The sequence below is a fragment of the Diceros bicornis genome, chromosome 12 (assembly GCF_020826845.1).
Source record: "Diceros bicornis minor isolate mBicDic1 chromosome 12, mDicBic1.mat.cur, whole genome shotgun sequence".
Classification (NCBI taxonomy): domain Eukaryota; kingdom Metazoa; phylum Chordata; class Mammalia; order Perissodactyla; family Rhinocerotidae; genus Diceros; species Diceros bicornis.
In genome coordinates, this window is record NC_080751.1 from 47197397 (window position 1) to 47216283 (window position 18887).

Here is an 18887-nt window from a genome sequence, read left to right on the forward strand (position 1 = left end):
AAAGCTATTTTCATACTTCATCTGCTTGATCAGATTGAATTTCTTTAGTTTTTCGTTTTTTCTTAAGATTTCAATTGCATATCTTAATCTCACTTTTGTTCCTATATCTCTGGGAAGTTTAGGAGAGTTCACTCAGAATTTTGAGGTGACATTAGCACAGGCAGAGTCAATATTTCTAAAAAAGTAGTCAAATAGTAGCTTAATGGTACATGGAAAAGTATACCTATAAAGTAAAAAAGTAAAAAGCTGAATTCATCACTATTCCATAATCCTGGACAATGTTGGAGGCTAGGAATATGTTTGCTCTCTAATTAGAGATCTGTCTCCCTTATTTCAGAAGGAATTCTGTTGTAGTGATGTGCATGGAGAACTTTTAAGCGGCCTTTTGGGCCATGCATTTTCTGTCACATCCTTGTTGTTAGTACTCCCACTACTTTGGGTGTGTGCCTTGAGTTTTCCAAGTAGTGATTCATTCAGGGTCTTGGATATTACCTTGGTTCATTTGTGAGAGTGCTATCCGCTTTAGGGATACAAACCACTTAGTCTCTTGGTGCTTCTTTTTTTCTCCTTTGTAAAAATAATGAGTTTGGATTGAAATATCCAAGACAGAGTCTACACACCGGTGGCTTGTGGAGCCAGATCTGGTGAACGAGTTTTGTTTGGCTATAAAAGTCTTTAATTTTTTCGATTAAGAGACTTATGCATAGTAACATGGCCATGATACAGCATTCAAAAGGTAAGAGGGGGAACCTGTACGTTTAAAGGAAGGTTTAACTCCCGTTTCTCTCCCTCCCAGCCACCCAGTTACTTTCTTTGGAGACATTCACACTTACTACATACTTGTGAATCATTCCAGAGACATTACCTACATATACCAGCATAATGATATATTTACCTTTTTTTTTTTTTTTTAAGAAAACCAAATGGTTGCAAACTACGTGTATTATTCTATGTCTTGCTTTTTTTCGTTTAATCTATCTTGGATATCATTCAATATCAATATATTTAGAACTGGCTTCCTTTTACAGCTGCATAGTATTCCTTCATATAGATGTATCCCACTTTCCTTCTCTTTTCCTTCTTTCTTTCTTGTCTCCTTTCTTCCTTCCCTTCTTCCTTTCAGTCTTTTCTTTCCTTCTGTCTCCCCTCTTCCCCCTGCCTTTTCAGTTAACCTAATTCAGACAACAATATCCTGCCATATTAGGAGAATCTTTACCTGGGGTTTAATCTTTATTTTGAAAGGGTAAAGATTTATATACCAGTTATTACGTTTTAGACTCAGGTTATTTTTACAGAAGGAATTTAATTCCTTATCATATTAAGGAAGTTGGTATAGTGTTTGTTTCATTTAAAAAAATTTTTTTAAATCATATATTGACAGAAAAGTTGCAAGGGCAGTACAAAGAATTTATTTTTCCTGAACCGTTTGAGGGCAAGTTGCCGGCCAACCTGATGGCCCATTGCCTCCTACCAAATACTTTTGTGTTTATTTCCTATAAATAAGTACTATCCTATATAACCACATATAGCTATCAAAATCAACAAATTAACAGATATGTTATTACTATCTAATCCCCATTCATGTTTCACCAGTTGTCCCAATAACATCCTTTTATAGCCAAATCCAGTCCAGAATCATGCATTACGTTTGGTTTTAATGTCTTTTGAGTCTTCTTCAAGAGACTAAAGGCTGAAACAGTCTTTCCTTGGAAGTTTCAGAATCATTCAGGGTCAGTGATAGTGGCAGAAATAAAAAATTAGCCAAAAGATATAGAGAGGAAGAAATTGATAATTGATTTTATTATTACTTTGATTTATATGATTATACAGATTAGATTATTATTTTTAGTAAAGCCATTTTGAAGAGTGTATAGAATTCTATGCCAAAGCATTGTTTGGCCAAACAAGTTGGGCTGTCATATCCTTTGCACAAGAATTTCATTTTTGTCCTCTTTAAATGCATGTATTATTATTCTGCGTTTTGATGCCTTTTCCTTATATTGGATTGTTTTTAGGTTGTTTTTAATTATTTCACTAAGGTAAAAAGAATCTTTCTTGTAATTGCAATGTAAGTCTTGAGAGGTCATTGAAATGAAAACAAAAACATAACAGTACCAACATCTTGAAAGTTTTAAGAAACTTGGTGAGTTGGATTTGATGTTCATTGTGGTAATGAAAAAATAAGAAATGAGTGTCATTCAAACTAAGTAGAAATAAGTTTAATGGCTCACTCACTAAACCTTAGTTGGACAATCCACAATTTCTTAGGGATGTGGTAAGGTCATCATTAAATGTAAATTCTTGCTTACTTAAATGTCAAGCACTGTGGAAATATAAATAACGTTGTTATCTGGGTTAATATAATAGAAATGAGAGGGGAAAGCATCTGAGAAATAGTGAAAATTGAAATCCTTGAGGGCCCTTAAATAGACCTTCTGCCCTATTAGTGGCGTTATGAGTTACTTTAACAAGTTAGTGTTTACAACATAGCTTCAATTCATGAAAGATATTATGTCAGCTCTAAATGTCTTTTTAATTATTCTGGAAAGCAGCTTTTTCCTAGCCCCTCTGTTTACTGAAGACAAGAATTTTACTGTTTGTTTCATTAAAATGTAGGGGTTTTTTTCCTTTAGTAGTTCTTTGGAGAGGCCAGGAACCTAAGAAGGGCCCCCCCATTGTCTCTGATTTTCCTTTTTCCAACTTTCACTTTCTTTTTTCCTGCATATGAAATCTTCTAAAAGGAGATGGAGTGAAAGATGGGGATTCTAAAAAGGCAGCTGTTTATTGTTTGTAGGGGAGGTCCAGGATAAGGTCTTTCAAGACAAGGAATCCATCATAAAAGTTAAATATATAGTGAAGCTCTGAGAACTCTTACTTTGCAAGCATGTTATAAGAACTCATGATTTCACTTTTCGCCCCTTTCCCTATCTTCACTCTTTATAAAAGAGAAACCCTCTCAATACCTTCAAAGGCAAACCCCTGAGCAAACTATACTGTGCACTTTGCTATGTCTGCATTTATATTGGTTGTTTTAGATTATAGACTCTTAAGAGGACATGGCCTACACATTGTAACGTCCCTAGTCTAAAGTAAAATACATGTAGATGTACTTTTAAAAAAAATTGTTAAGCCTTCTATTTCCCCTTGTACTCAATGCCTTTCTATATACTTGTATACTTTGTGATGGATATGTGAAGGAAATGTTTTTGCATCTAATTGTCTTATCTTCCAGAGGTTCTTTCTTCAACTAAGTTTAAAAAAAGTTTAGTTGGGCTAAACTGAGTTTCATCTTTCTTTTCCCTACTCAGGCCCAGATTGCCTTCCTTCAGGGGGAAAGGAAAGGTCAAGAAAATCTGAAGAAGGATCTTGTGAGGAGGATCAAAATGCTGGAGTATGCTCTTAAACAGGAAAGGTAATTCAGTAAAATGGAAGATAGCCTTCTCTTAAATATTGGAATAATTTTTCTGTCATCCCTAAAACAAATCCAAATGTTAATACCTTATACTTTTGAATTCAGGAAATAGTATCTATAATAAACATTTACAAATGGTTGTCATATGTTAATTTTATTATGAATGTTTAATAATAATGACCAATAAACTGATTTATAAATGATTTTTAAAAGTTTAGCAACATTTATTTCCCCTACCCTGTCCTTTCTTAAGAAACTTATGTACTCCCTGAACTATCAATATCCGTTTCTTTATGGAATTGAAATAGTTTTTGAGTTGTAAAAGAAATTTCTCTAATGCTTACTCCCTTTTCTGTCATCTAATATTATCAATTTGATGTATTTTCTTTGGGGAAAAAACTGCCCTGGCAGACTCGGTTGAGAATCTTTTTATAGACCTGTTTCGTATTTTGTTATTTTGCTATCAGCTCTTCATCTTTCTCTAGACGTGAATCTCACGGTTTTTTTTGCTAGTGTCTAAGATACTCAAGTAACTAAACTTGAGTCACAAGTAAAGAACAATGGTTCAGAGATGAGAGTTTTGGAAGTTTCATATGAATTAAGTTTATTTGCTTTAACAGATGGTCTTCAGATGTTTTTTGTCAGCACTGTGAGGCAGTTCTTTGTTTTAGATAATTGAGTACTTGATAGATGATACTGAAATTTTTTATTTTGCTTCGTTTTTGATCACATGCTTTTCTTGTTTTTTTGAAGTTGATGAATGGACTGTTTGCAAAACTACCATAAATAACATTTAGTAGATGATATTTATAAATATCAAGAAATAGATAAAACTTTATTAGAACTTGTGTTCACCTTCATGTGGGTTCTTTAAATGGCACAAGAGATTGAAAACATGTTGACCTTTTAGTGAAAAATAGGTGGTTCTTTTCATTCCTTGAGAGGTTGATTGAAAGCTGTATGGGGAGATGGGGAAAAATCACTTTTAAAAGTATGTAATTTGGGACTATATAAGACTTTAAGCATTCTATGTCATAGGCATAATCAGAGAGAGAGAGTAATAACGTTAATAATGGCAACCCTATATTAACTACTGTGTACCAGGCCCTGAGGCTTAAAAACTAAGTAACTTGGGTAGAGTTGCAGAGTTATAATAGAGGTATGATTGAGATCCCTCAAGTCTGTTTGATTCTGAAGCCTGTACTCTTTACCAGTACATTATACTATCTTGTAAGACAGAAGAATTAAAATATACAAATACTAAAGTAACCAAGGATGTTGTGTACGTGTGTGTGTATGTGTACGTATGTGTATATCTCTTCTCATTAAACATATTTATTCTATCCATCCAGTGTAAGCACCCTGCTGGAGCTAAGTATAAACGTAGGTCACAATCCTTGTCCTTGAGGGCTTAGAGTAGCAGGAAACAGACTTGTAAACCACAGACGTGCAGTGCAGTATGACAGGTGCTGTGGAAGAAGTCTTGACAGGGAACAGTGGGATCACAAAGAAGGGAGTGATTATTTGGATCTGGAATATGGAAGTAGAAAGGAAGTGTAATTAGAGGAGAGGAGACTTGAACAGCATCATAAAAACTAAGATGTTTTCCAGATAGACAGGGTTCAGGAAGTAGAGAGGATATGTTTGACATGAAACAAAGCAGTTTGGTGTGTTCAGAAATTTGTAATCACTGTGTATGGAGGGTAGGATGTTATTTGTGATTTGATAAGTGATAATGGTAGAGGTGGGCAAGAGCTAGATCATGGAGAGCCTAGCTAAGGAGTTCAAACTTGTCTTAGATATAATAGAGAACATTGAAAGTTTTTTAAAACTTTTTATTCTAAAATAATTTCAAACTAATCAAAGTTGCAAGATCTATATACCCTTAACCTAGGTTCACCAGTTGACATTTTGCTTTATTTAGTTTTATCATGCTTGCTTTCTATAGCATATTGTTTTTTTCCTGAATCATTTGCTGCTTAGTTGCAGACATTATACCCCTTCACCCCTAAGTACCTCAGTGTTGATCTTCTAAGAGCAAGGACACTCCCTTATATAATTACAGCTCATTATCAAACTAAAGAAATTTAATGTTGATAGAGTGTTATCTAATATAGCCCGTATTCATGTTCCAGTGATGATCTTTATAGCATTTTTTTCCCCACCAAATGTCCCAATAATGATCTTTATAGTATTTTTTTTTCCTGGTCCAGGATCTAGTCTGGGAATACGTATTGCATTTAGTTGTCACACAATTGAAAGGTTTTAAGCATGGAATAGTGTGAAATAGATTTTAGAAAGATCACCCTGACTTCAATATGGGGGATGGACTGGAAAGTTAATAAAGGCAGGAAGATTGTAGTAGTCTAGGCTGAGAAATGATAACATAGTAGTTGCTGGAACAGAGAAGACATCAGCTATGAAACATTTAAAATAGAAAGAATTTATAAAATTTGGAAATGATTGGGTATAGGGGATGAAGAAGAAAGATAACTCAAGAATGATTCTTGGGTTTCTGGCTTGAGTGCGAGTTTTGGAAGTTATCAATGAATTAAAGATAAAGAAGTGTTGAAAAGCAGATATATATGGGAGGGGACTCGTGACTAGAGATGTCTCTGGGAATTATCAATATTGTGTGTCAAGTTATAGGAGTAATTGAAACAAGCAGAGCAAGTATTATGGGAAGAGGAGAGAGAACTAGCAGGACCCATAGGAATGGCAATGTTTGAAGAAAAGGCAGAGGAAGAAGAGCCGACAAAGGAATGGTTGGAGAAGGAAGGAGGGAGCAGTATATTGGAAACAAGCTAAAGAAGGTGGGAGTTTGACAATTGCAGATGCCAAACAGACTCCAAGTAAGTTGTATACTGAAAATAGTCCCTTGGATTTGCCAGTTAGGAGCTTGTTGGTATTCTTGCCAGAACAGCTTCAGTGAGGTAGCAGGAACATAACCCAGATCATGGGGGATTGAGGGGTGAGAAAGATAGATAAAGTGGAGACAGATATAGTTGCTTATTTTTTCAAGTAGTTTGGAGAACAGAAGAGATAAAGAACTGGCTGGGTCTAGGAAAGATTTTTTTTCTTTACTGATGGGAATCTCCTGGAAAAGAGTCCCTGATTTTATATCTTTTGAAGTTCATGAAATGGTTTAAGATTATTCCTGATGTAATGGCACTATTGAAGTGTAATAAATTAAGGAATAAAAAAGCATTTCTTTATGGATTAGAGCTCTTAAACATATCACTCAGAAATTATTTTTCTAATGCCTTAATGCCAGGAATTTTAAAAAATTTTAAAGCTCTGGAACATTTCAATTCTTTCGATCCTGAAATTATTTTTCTAATGCCTTAAGCCACTTTAAAAAAGTATTTTTATTGAGGAAAGTTTGAAACATAAACGTAGAGACTAATATTTTTTATATATACCTCCAAGCCTCAGCAGTTAACGTCTTCGTCAGTCTTGCTTCATCTTGATCTATTTTAGAGCAGATTCCAGACATCTTGTCATTTAACCTGTAAACACCTACGTAACGATCATCGTTTTGAATTGCTGTTATAGATTTTCTAAGTAGTCCCACGTAAGAAGATCCAAAATGAAGTAAAACTGAATCTTGAACATTACAGAAGGATTAATCACCTAGCAATGGATTTATCAAAGCATTCCTTAAAGTGTGATAAAATTTACAAAATGAGCAAATTTACATGTATTTTTTCAAGAATACACACTGTATAATCTAAGGTTTATCCAGGAACTTCTATATTCAAGAACCCAAAATACTATATAAGATAGAATTCTAAAACATGTATTTTTCCCCATTTCTCTTTTATCTGTACTACTGTAAAGATCCAGCTGTCCTCCTTGCCGCTAGCATTTCTGTATTCTAATTTGTCTTCCACGTCCATAGCATTCATTGTCTAAAACACAGGTGTTATGTCCCTGCTTGAAAACATCTAGCTAATTTCAAAGTTCTTCTTAGTAAAACCTTTTACATCCAAGCCCCTTTCTAGTCTACACACACACACACGCTTAGCTGTTTTTTGACCCACTGTGTATTTTTTTTTTCCTCTTTTAAGATATTCCTTTTAAGAGAAATACCCTCGTCATCTTCCATTTGTGTGATTGGAAAACTACTGGTTTTTTGAGGTTAAGCTAAAATCTCATGTGTTACCTTCTTTTAGCTCTCTGACACCACACGTGACGGAATTAGATAATTCCTTATCTGAATTCCTATAACATTTGATATAACTCACAGCTCTTTTCACAGTATGCTAGTTATTTATTTACATTTCTATCTCTCAGGCATCTCCTTGCCTCCACCCTTAACTTAGTACAAGCTGCAGGTTATTCCCAGCAGCCGGTGAAGTGTTTGGCACGTCATAAGAATTCAATAACAGTTCATTGGATTTAATCATATTATTTTTAGCATCACCATTTAAAATGATTGGGATGCTGTGTTATATTCCTAGCACATTATATATAAGAATAGACTTTGAAACAAAGCTATAATGGGACTTCTTTAATATATTATAATTATATCATTTTTGTGCTGTTTTATCCAGTAAAGGCCAATTGGGAGGCCTAGCTGTGTATCAAACATAGAGTTCTTAGACATGAGATTCTTTATTTAACTTGCAGTCAGATTTAGACAGAAAAAGATTAGAGAACAAGAAAATTGGTAACACAGTGAGATGAAGTATTAAAACAGTGGGAAACAATATGAGTGAGAAGGTATTTTAGCATATTGTCTTCAAAAGAAATGTTACTAAGTTGAGAAGGTTCTGTGAGTAAATGATTTTTCAGTGAATTTAACAATTAATTGGGGAGACTCTGGTTTAAAGGGACCCAGCTTGTGGTAAACACAGTTCTTTACTTATTTTGTCTTTGTCTAATTTTTAATGAAACGTTAGTTTGTAGTATGTTTTTCTTGTTGTTACATATATTGTATAGCGTATTTTACCTTTTTTGTAAGCTCTGTTGCAGTTTTTCCTAAGACCACTAGAATGCACTGTAGTGCAGTATTCTGTGTTAGAAAAAGTTTTTCTTTATATGTGTATATATAACAAAAATATGTAAATTAACTTCATAAAATTTTATTGCTACTTTTATTCTGTCCTCAGGCCAGTTACTTTGAATTGCTGTTTTGACTTCTAGGAGGTATTGTTACTTTGTCTTATGGTAGATGAAGTATGTTTCTGAAAAATCTGAAGATTGACAATTACATTAAGAACCTTATTTGCTTTCTGGTAACTGTAAGTCAAATTAATGGCTATAAATCTTACCCTCTAATAATCGACATTATTACAAATACATTGAAATAGACGAGGAAACTTTTAGTCTGGTGATGAAATCTTTGTGATTAAGAGAAGCATTGGGAATAGGGAAAAAGATGTTCTAGATAATTTGGAACAAAAATATGTACTAAAAATTTTTTTTAAGAAAATAGAAATATATGCATATGATTAATTAACCAAATAGCACAAAATTGTCTCCCTTCTGAATCAGTTCACTGATATCCCTTCCCAAAGGAAATCTTATTTACTGATGTCTTATGTATCATGTATCCTTCCAAAAATATTCTGTGCATATGAAATATGTATACAAAACACACGTATATATATGTATTAAAAAACACATGTACATTGTATTTTGTACCTTGTTTTTTTTACTTAAGCTTAGATTTCAATCCATATTAGCACATAAATATTATTTTTTCTTTTTAGTCGGTATATTATTCCAAAACGTTTCATATAGATGCCAAACATATAAAGACTAATTTAAAGAATACTCGTGTACCACCACCTGCCTTAAGAAATAGAACATCAGCTACCTAGAATTTTCATAGATTTTCTTTCTTTTTTTTTTTTTAAATTTTATTTATTTATTTCGGCCCCCCCCCCCCCAGAGCCCCAGTAGAGAGTTGTATGTCATAACTGCATTTCCTTCTAGTTGCTGTATGTGGGACACGGTCTCAGCATGGCCAGAGAAGCAGTGCGTCGGTGCGCACCCGGGATCCGAACCCGGGCCGCTAGCAGCGGAGCACACGCACTTAACCGCTAAGCCACGGGGCCGGCCCATCATAGGTTTTCTTAATATTCCTATAAAACATTAATTTTTCTGTTGTAACTGCAAAATAATTACTGCCAGATAATATGAAGAATTCCAGTACTTTACACATTTGAGCAAATAATTTTCATTTGCTTTATGCTTTTCTTGAAATATAAAAACTTTATGGTAAGTGCTCAGTTAGTCTTTTATAAAGAAAAAATAACTTTCAGATTTGCCTATGTTACTGTTTCATTCTTTGTTTATTACTTTATTACTTTGGTTTTTCAAATTATTGTTATTGCAGTCTTATTACATCGAATATTTATTATAAATGGCCTGAGTATTTTGAGGAAGCAAACAAGTCAAAATATACAAATACATTAAGTAAGTATGGCCTTTTTTTTTTTTTTTTTTGTGAGGAATATCAGCCCTGAGCTAACATCCATGCCAATTCTCTTTTTGCTGAGGAAGACTGGCCCTGAGCTAACATCTATTGCCAATCCTCCTCCTTTTTTTTTCCCCTTTTCTCCCCAAAGCCCCAGTAGATAGTTGCACATCCTTCTAGTTGCTGTATGTGGGACACCGCCTCAGCATGGCCTGACGAGTGGTGCGTTGGTGCGCGCGCAGGATCTGAACCTGGGCCGCCAGCAGCGGAGCGTGCACACTCAACCACCAAGCCACGGGGCCGGCCCCCAGTATGGCCATTTTTAGATAACCTTTAAAATTTTCACCTTATCTGAATTATTTTTCTGGTGTCAGGTGGTTAAATCTGAGATGGTTAAGTCAGGTTAACCAGAAATAATAACATTCCGTTAGCTTTTAAAAGAAGATAGACAGGAATTTCTGTTCACAGTTCTTCCTGAAAAGGCAAAGGATACCTTGACTGTTAAAAAAAAATGATTCATTCCTTCTGGAATATCTTTGGATGATTTGGGCTGGTTCCCCCTTCCTCCTTTGGATTGTTCACTGTAATGTGTACTTGGCAAATTATAATTGCCTGGCAAGGCAGGGAGTATTATAGATGACTTTTCTTTTTAAAAACTCAATTTTGAGAAAGGTTAATCTTTTACAAGTTTATTTCACAATTCGAACTTATCTATTGCTTTTCATAGTAGAATTGTACTCTGGCAATCGTCAAGAAAATTTGAATACTTCATAAACTAGAATGTTTTATGGTTCATTTGTAATTACAGAAAGAAGATTTATGGTTCCCAGTTTTATTCCTTTACTTGTTACAATGGCACTCAGTGGTATAACAACAACAAAATGATAATGGCAAGCACTTTTGTATTACACCAGGGAAGGCTATGAACTTTTTAAAGTTAGCCAGGACTACTGCATACTGATGACTACTCCTATTACATATCATAAAGTTTATTTAAATACGTATTAAGATGGTTTGTATTTTCTCATTTCTTTGTTAGAGCCAAATACCACAAGTTGAAATATGGGACAGAATTGAATCAGGGAGATATGAAGCCTCCAAGCTATGATTCTGGTAAGCTGATTTTAAAAGGAAGTTTAAGTGATCAAAAAGAAGTTAATATCTAGTATGTTGTAGCAACAATATTTATAACTGTAAGTTAATGTCTAATTATTTGCATATTAGTTATTTTTTCTGACCTACTTATCTTTTGGCACTAATCATTTAGTGGCATTTAGATCATATTCCACCACCTTCCTTCCTTTTCCCTCTTACCCTTTCTTTTAGTTCCCCATTTTCTGCTTATGTTCTACACTTACTGGAAGGATCAGAATTCATGGGGTGACATGCACCAACATAGCCGTGTCTTGCTGGGTCTCCCCAGTATTAATGGGAACTTTTGAGATGTGCAGTACAAAGTACATCATGCTCTTGAAATCCTGAAAGAGAGAGAGTAGGAACTTGGAGGTAAGAGATTTCTTCTTCAAATACAGGGGACTTCCTAATCCCTTAAACCAAATCCCTCAGCTGCAGGTATAAAAGTGTTTTGGACTTTCTTACTCAGAGGAGGTTCTGTAAACCAGAATATGTTTTAACAGCTGAAACATTTGTTATTTTTTTGTGTTATTTCTCCTTTTTCCTTCTCCTACCTTCCTCTTCACCCCACCAAACAATACAAAAATAGTACTTGTAAAGATATTAAGGAATACAGATATAACTGACGTATTAGGAGGTGTAGGGAAGAGTGAGAAAAGTTGTTCAAAAGTTATCACCATGTTTCAGATGACTGTGTTTTTGACATAATTTCAGATTAAATTCCTGGATCAAATATCTGAAGATATCAACTATCATTTATGTCATTTACTGAAATACCTGTCTGTACTGGGGCTTTATGTATATTAACTTTAATTTTTAAAATAGTTATTCCATAAAGATAATATTATTCTCATTTTACCTATATGAAATTTAAACTCAAAGTGAAGAAACTTGCCCAAGGTCATACCAGTATTAACTAAAGGGCATATGAATCTGAACTCAGGTCTGACTCCAAAACTCATATTTTTCCCATTTTACCACACTGCTTCTATATTTGACAATTTATGAAAGAACTTTACAAAATAACTTCTGAATGTGCTACCAATTTTATAGTTCAATTCAGTGTAATAATGTTATGAACACGTTTTCACAGCTGAATATTGAATCCTAGAGATTTAGAGCAATAACAATTGATCGCTGGGACATGTTTTTTCTTTGTGTTTTATTTTTTACTTTGGTGTCTCTTCTTTCACCTGGAGATGCACTTAAATTAAAAAAAAAATTTTTTTTTTATCTAGGCTATTTGTTAACGACTGTCCTAAAAGTATATTGTCTGATTCAAATGAGTGATTTTAATCAGTACTTTTATGTAAAAAAGTTTGTTTCCTAATTTTTAGATATCAATTTAGGAGTTTAAAGGCGTAGTTGCAATATATACAAAATGTGTATAAGTAACCAGTGTGGCTCAGTAGAAAAAGTTTGGGCTTTGAAATCAGATACATATAAGTTTGACTCTGCCCTGATGTTTTAGATGCCTGTGATAATACTTAATCTCTCTGAGGTCGCTCCATTCCTTATCTGTAAACTGGGAAAAATTCTGGAAATAATTCCTAACTCCCAGGTTTGTTTTCTTAGTATACAATACCTAGTTAGTACCTAATATCATTCTATTGATCATTCAAACTACCTGTTCATCTTATAAATATTAAATATGTAATGCTTACTAGACCCAGCACCAAATTCTGTGAATAAGATAACAACGCCCTGTTGGACTTTTACAGGGAAGGTAAGAAAAAAGTGATCACAGTAAAATGACATGTATAATGAGGAAGTGTAATAGGTGTTATGGAGCACAATAGCAGGGGAACCAAATCTAATCTTAAGTGGTCAAGGAAGGCTTCTTACTGGAAGTGATATTTAAAGTTGACATCTAAAGGACAAGTAAAAATTAGCCAGGGCAAGTAGACTGACTAAATATTTGTTGAATGAGAGGTGGCAGAGGCAGAGTGCTAGCAGTAAAGTTTCTGAGGTGAGAACATGGCACATTTGAGAAACAACATAACTGGATAGCAGTGGGAGGGAGGGAAGGAGTGTTTCTGTATGTAGCTAGAGAGTTAGCCAGGGGGGCAAATGGTAAAATATGTTATAAAGATCTTGTAAAATATGTTAAGGAGTTCACACATTATCCTAATAGTTATGAGAAGGCATTTGAAGGATCTTAGTTAGGACTCTTGTGATCGGATGTGCTCTTAGATCACACTGACAGCAGTGTGGAAGATGGGTTAGAGAGGAGCAAAATTGGAGATGGGGAGACTGGTTAGAGGACTGTTACAGCCACCTAGGTAAATGAGGAAGGTTACCTTGACAAGTTTACTAACAATGGAGTTGAAGAGAAGTGAATGTGTTCAGGAAATATTTAGGAAGTAGAATCTGCAGGAATTATTTCTCATTTGGATGTGTAAAATCTGCAGGAATTAGTTCTTGTTTGGTTGGATGTAGGGGATGAAAAAAAAAGGGAGAATCAAAGATGACTCGCATACTTTTAGTAAAAAACTAAACCAGAAGTAGGTTTGGGAAATGGTGGGTTCATTTTTGGATTTATTTGTTAGACAATCAAGTGAAGATGGCTGTTAGACAGTTGGACGTGTGGGTCTGGAACTCACTCAAGTGGTATGGGTTTGATATGTCTATTTGAGGGGCACTGGCATATAGTACTGCTGATGCTCAAAGCCACTGGAGTGGAAGAACTCATGCAGGGACCTTATGCAGAATGGAAGAGGACCTAAAATGGAACCCTGAGGAATGACAACATTTAAAAAACTGATAGAAGAATAGAAAATTAAAAGGAAACTAATAAGGATTATCTTAATGGTAGGAGGAAACCAAGAGAAGAGAGCGTTTCCAGAAGGAAGGACCCTTCAGCCCTATTGATTGATGCCCAGAGGGCTCAAGAGTATCTCCAGGATTTAGTGACACACAGAGAACTTTATTGTGAGCAGTTTTAGGAGAGAGGTGAGGGCAGAAACAAAGACATGAGTGGAAAATGAAGACTAAGTGTAGTCAACTTGCAGGAAGCTTAGGTTGTAAAGGTGAGGGAGAAGGATTTAGAGAGTGATAGCTGAAGGAACGCATGGTGTCAAGGAAATCTGCCTGTGTGTGTGTGTGAGGTGTGTGTGTGATGTGTTTCTTAGAGGAGGAACAAATACAAGGAAGAGAGTAGAGATACTCAAAATAGGAAGGTATCTGAAGAAGTGATAGAGATTGGATTCTGAACATAGCTGGAGAATGGCAGGGGGAGCATGTCTTTTATTGTTACCAAGAGAGAATTTAGGAAGTTAGATAATGGGTCTGTAGGTTTGGACTTCAGTTTGGTGGTGGGTATTTAATAATGATAGCTTTATGTATGAGACAGGTTTATCTGCTAAGAGTGTGTCAGAGGTTTAAGAAAGTAGAGAAGGTTTAAAATAATAATGAACAGGAGGACAAACTGACTAAGAAATAGTAGGATTGATAAAAGTTAAGGGTCCGGTTGAAGTGCGTGATCATGAGTTTACATAGAAGGCAAGAAAATTGAGGACACTGGCAAAAGAATGGTTGAAGTGATACACCATGAACTAAAACTAGAGAGAAGGAAGTGAAGACAAAAGGAGGCTAATGGCTAAAAGTAAGGGGATAGGCTGTGGACTAGAGCAGGTCAGCAAACTTTTCCTGTAATGGGCGGGATAGTAATATTTGGGCTTTGTAGGCCACATGTTCTCTGTTGCAGCTATTCAACTCTGCCATCATAACATAAAAGCAGCCACAATACATTAATGAATGAGTGTGACAGGCTGGATTTGACCTGCAGGCTGTAATTTGCTGGCCCCTGGTCTAAGGTCCCAGCTAAATCAGAGAACTAGGGAATTGAGAATATTGAGCCGGAAGGATGTGCTTAGAGAGTGAGTTTGCTTCTGTGACAGTTCCTCATAATGACAAGATCTAAGTATGACGGCTACAGAGGGTGGTGGTTCTGGAGAGGCTGAAGTGGGTCACCCACATGAATATTAACTTCACTCAAGATGGTGTGAAAGTTTGGTTGCTGAGGAAGCCTGTGAGCCTGATTATCAAGGGATTTGTAGATGACAGGATAAGGACAGTAGCTAGGAGAGGGTAGAAGGTGGTATATCCAAATAGGTAAACCTTAAAGAAGCAGGGATTTTTCCATTCTTTGTTCTTTTATCCATTTACTGTATTTTTCCTAACTGATAATCCAGACATTTTCTGAAACTTTTTTCACAAAAAATTCATTACCCCTCTGACTTTTCTTTGTTTCACTTCCAAACTTTCACATTTCTACTTTAGGAGGATATTAATCTGAGTTATGTTAAAATCTGTTTATCGTCCATATTTGAGTTTGTCCTATTTAATATTAGAAGCCAGATATTTATTAAAAATAGAATATTTTTATTCAAAGTGACAAATTCTGCCTTTTAATTGAGATATTTAGACCATTTACTTTTAATGTGATTATTGATATGGTTAAGTTTAAAGCTACTTAACTACCTTTACTGTTTGTTTTCTATTTGTTCAATCTGTTCTTTTCCTTTTTTCAGATTTCTTTTGGATTAATCTAGTATTTTTTTATGATTCTATTTTATCTCTTTTGCTGACTTATTAGCTATAACTGTTATTTTAGTGGTTTGGTTTTGTAGTATACATTTTTAACTTATCACAGTCTGTCTTGAAGCGACAGTATACCACTTCGTGTGTAGTATGAGAACCTTAACATCCATCTCTTCTCTCTGTGTAATAGTTTTCATATATTTTACTTCTATGTATGTTATAAACCACACACAACATTATTTTTATTTCAGCAGTTCTCTTTTAAAGAGATTTAAATAATATAAAAAGTATATATTTCCAGTGCTCAATTCCTTTCTGTGGATTCATATTTTCTGGTATCATTTTCCTTCTGCCTTAAGGACTTTCTTTAACATATCTTGTAATATGGGCTGCTGATAATGAATTCTTTCAGCTTTTGTGCATCTGAAAAATTCTCTGTTTTGCTGCTTGCATTGTTTGTGATGAGGTATCTTCTGTCACGCTTATCTTTGTTCCTCTGTGTATAATATGATCTTTTTTTCTTTGGCTACTTTTTAAGATTTATCTCTTTATCATTGGATTTAAGCTATTTATTTATTCATTTATTTTTGAGGAAGATTGGCCCTGAGCTAATATCTGTTGCCAGTCTTCCTCCTTTTTTCCTTTTTTCTTCTCTCCCCAAAGCCCCAGTGGATAGTTGTACACCCTTCTAGTTGCTCTGTGTGGGATGCCGCCTCAGCATGGCTTGACATGTGGTACGTCAGTCCGTGCCTAGGATCCAAACTGGCAAACCCGGGCCACTGAAGTGGAGCACAACAGCTTAACCGCTATGCCACCGTGCCCGCCCCTTAAGCAATTTTATTATGATGTGCTTTGGTGTAGTTCCTCCATCCCCAACCCCACCCCCACCCAATGTTTTTTGTGCTTGGGATTTGTTTTCTTGGATCTGTGGGTTTATAGTTTTCATGAAATTTGGATCTTTTCTGCCATTATTTCTTCAGATGCTGTTTTTGTTTCCCCTTTCTTTGCTATAATCTGGAAGATCTGTCAAGGCAGTAAGCTGGAACAATCATAGGACTCTCCTGTTTGCTTCCCTTCTCTCAAGGATCACAGTCCTCTGTTGCCTAATGCCCAGTGTCTTAACCATTGTATCATCTATTTTGTTTTATAGTTGTTTCAAGCAGGATAAATTGGGTCCCTGTTATTTCAACTTGACTGGAAGTGCCAGTTAAATACTTTTAATATTACCAAGAAATTCAACTCTTATCCACTTTAAAATTCTCACTTTTGTCTGATGTCAGTTTTTGAACTTGATAAGTTAAGAATGAATCTGATAGTTGATGACTGCGTACTGTGCTTTTAGCCTGGATAAGGAAGTGTGGGGAAAATCAAGTTCACATGTGCAAGAGCTTTTTTCTTTTTTAACCTCAGACTTTTTTTTCTTTTTTTTAAGTCAGGTGTTACCCAGGGAGTCAGGTTTTAGCTCTGTATAAGAATAAACTTTTTTTAAGAGGGTGAGGATGCATTCTTATTTGATTTGGCTAACATTTTTTATTAAGGTATAATTTACATAAAGTAAAATTCAGCTTTTTAGTGTTTTCACAGACACATACAGTCCTGTTACTACTACCCTTTGTAGTCAATCCTTCCCTCCCCACTCTAATCCCCTGGCAATCACTAATCTCTTTTCTGTTCTTATAGTTTTGCCTTTTCCAGAAAGTCATATGAATTCCAGAGTCATACAGAATGTAGCCTTTTGATTCTAACTTCTCACATTTAGCCTAATGCATTTGAGATTTACATGTGTTGGTGTGTATCAGTAGTTTATTCCTTGTTCTTGTTGAGAAGTATTCCATTGAATGGGTGTACCCTATGTTGGTAACATCACTACCTGCCAAAGTAGGCAAAGGCGGTTGAGTATATCTGAGGATGGTATAGAAAGGATTTAGGCATATTTTGATGGGAAATTAGATGGCCTCAAAAGTTCTTCCACATCTAAAATTTATAGTCTTTTGAAATTTAAGTGTAAATGTTCTTACTTGGCAAGTACAGGTTACTTGCTTGACTTAAGAAGGGAATATATTGGAACATACTATGTTATATATACAACTCCTGAATTTGTGGGACAGCGGAAACAAGATATATTGTTTTTCCTTAGTAGTAGGATGTTGTTTTTGTGTGTGTGTGTTTTTTTTTTTTTTTTAAGTATATCCTCTTTGAAGTTCTCTCAAGGTAATCTTCCTTTTTGAGTTAACTTAACCCCCCCCCCCCCCCGCATCTACTCTACTGCTATTTTTTTGGTATATCACAGAGCTTGGCCTAGTTATTTTAGGAGAAAAATGAAAATGCAGAATCTAATTTTTATTTACATATTTCTCTAATTTCTCTTCATTGTAGTGATAGCATGTGGAGGAAAATACATGAGCTCTGGAATCAGGCAGACATGATTTCAACACAACCGTATTTCTACCTTAGAAACCTTAAATTACCCTATAAAACTTATCTTTCTCATCTTTAAAAGGGGGGTGGTAATAACACCTATCTTTTTTTTTTTTTTGGTGAGGAAGATTAACCCTGAGCTAACATCTGTTGCCAATCCTCTTCTCTTTTGCTGAGGAAGATTGGCCCAGGGCTAACATCCATGCTCATCTTCCTCTACTTGATATGTGGGACGCCTGCCACAGCATGGCTTGATAAGCAGTGCGTAGGTCCATGCCTGGGATCTGAACCTGCGAACCCTGGGCTGCTGAAGTGGAGCGCACAAACTTAACCACTATGCTACTGGGCCAGCCCCATAACACCTATCTTTTGAGGTTGTAAAGATTAAGAGAGATAATGTCTATGTTTTTAACGCAGCATCTAGAACACAGTACATGCTTAAATATCATAAAACAGGTTTTCCCAATCTCTCTTATATCTCCACTTGAATAAAACCCTATAAAGATCACAGTTTCTTACAGTTTGATCAAGGGCTGATGGAAAGTGTGAACTTCTTTGTATTTTTGAAGTTGAGCCGTAGTGTAGTTTGGAAATTCTTTAGTCCAGACTGATCATGGAGAAGCCTCTTTTTATTTTACCACCTTCTTGAAAGGAGTCAGCTTCTACCAAATGATGAATTTAAGCTTTACAAGGCTTAGGAAGTTTTCATTCAAAGAATGTCTTAAAAAGAATACTTGAGATTTTCATTTAGTAACTAATAAAAGAAATAGATTTGGGTCGAGATTATTTATCTATCTACTCTTTCCCCAACTGGCTTCCCCCCCCCCAAAGATTTTATTTACTTACTTATTTTCCCCCCAAAGCCCCAGTAGATACTTGTATGTCATAGCTGCACATCCTGCTAGTTGCTGTATGTGGGACACGGCCTCAGCATGGCTGGAGAAGCGGTGCATC

General features: G+C 35.3%; 1 protein-coding gene across 3 annotated transcripts in view; it reads left to right on the forward strand.

Annotated features, from left to right (window-relative positions):
- The window catches only part of STRN (striatin), a 94192-nt gene that overhangs the window by 36363 nt on the left and 38942 nt on the right, over positions 1 to 18887 (forward strand). For all 3 annotated transcript variants that reach the window (XM_058551433.1, XM_058551434.1, XM_058551435.1), the window contains exons 2-3: positions 3309 to 3412; positions 10879 to 10952. In XM_058551433.1, coding sequence (XP_058407416.1) covers positions 3309 to 3412; positions 10879 to 10952 — 178 coding nt within the window. The remainder of the gene's footprint in view (positions 1 to 3308; positions 3413 to 10878; positions 10953 to 18887) is intronic.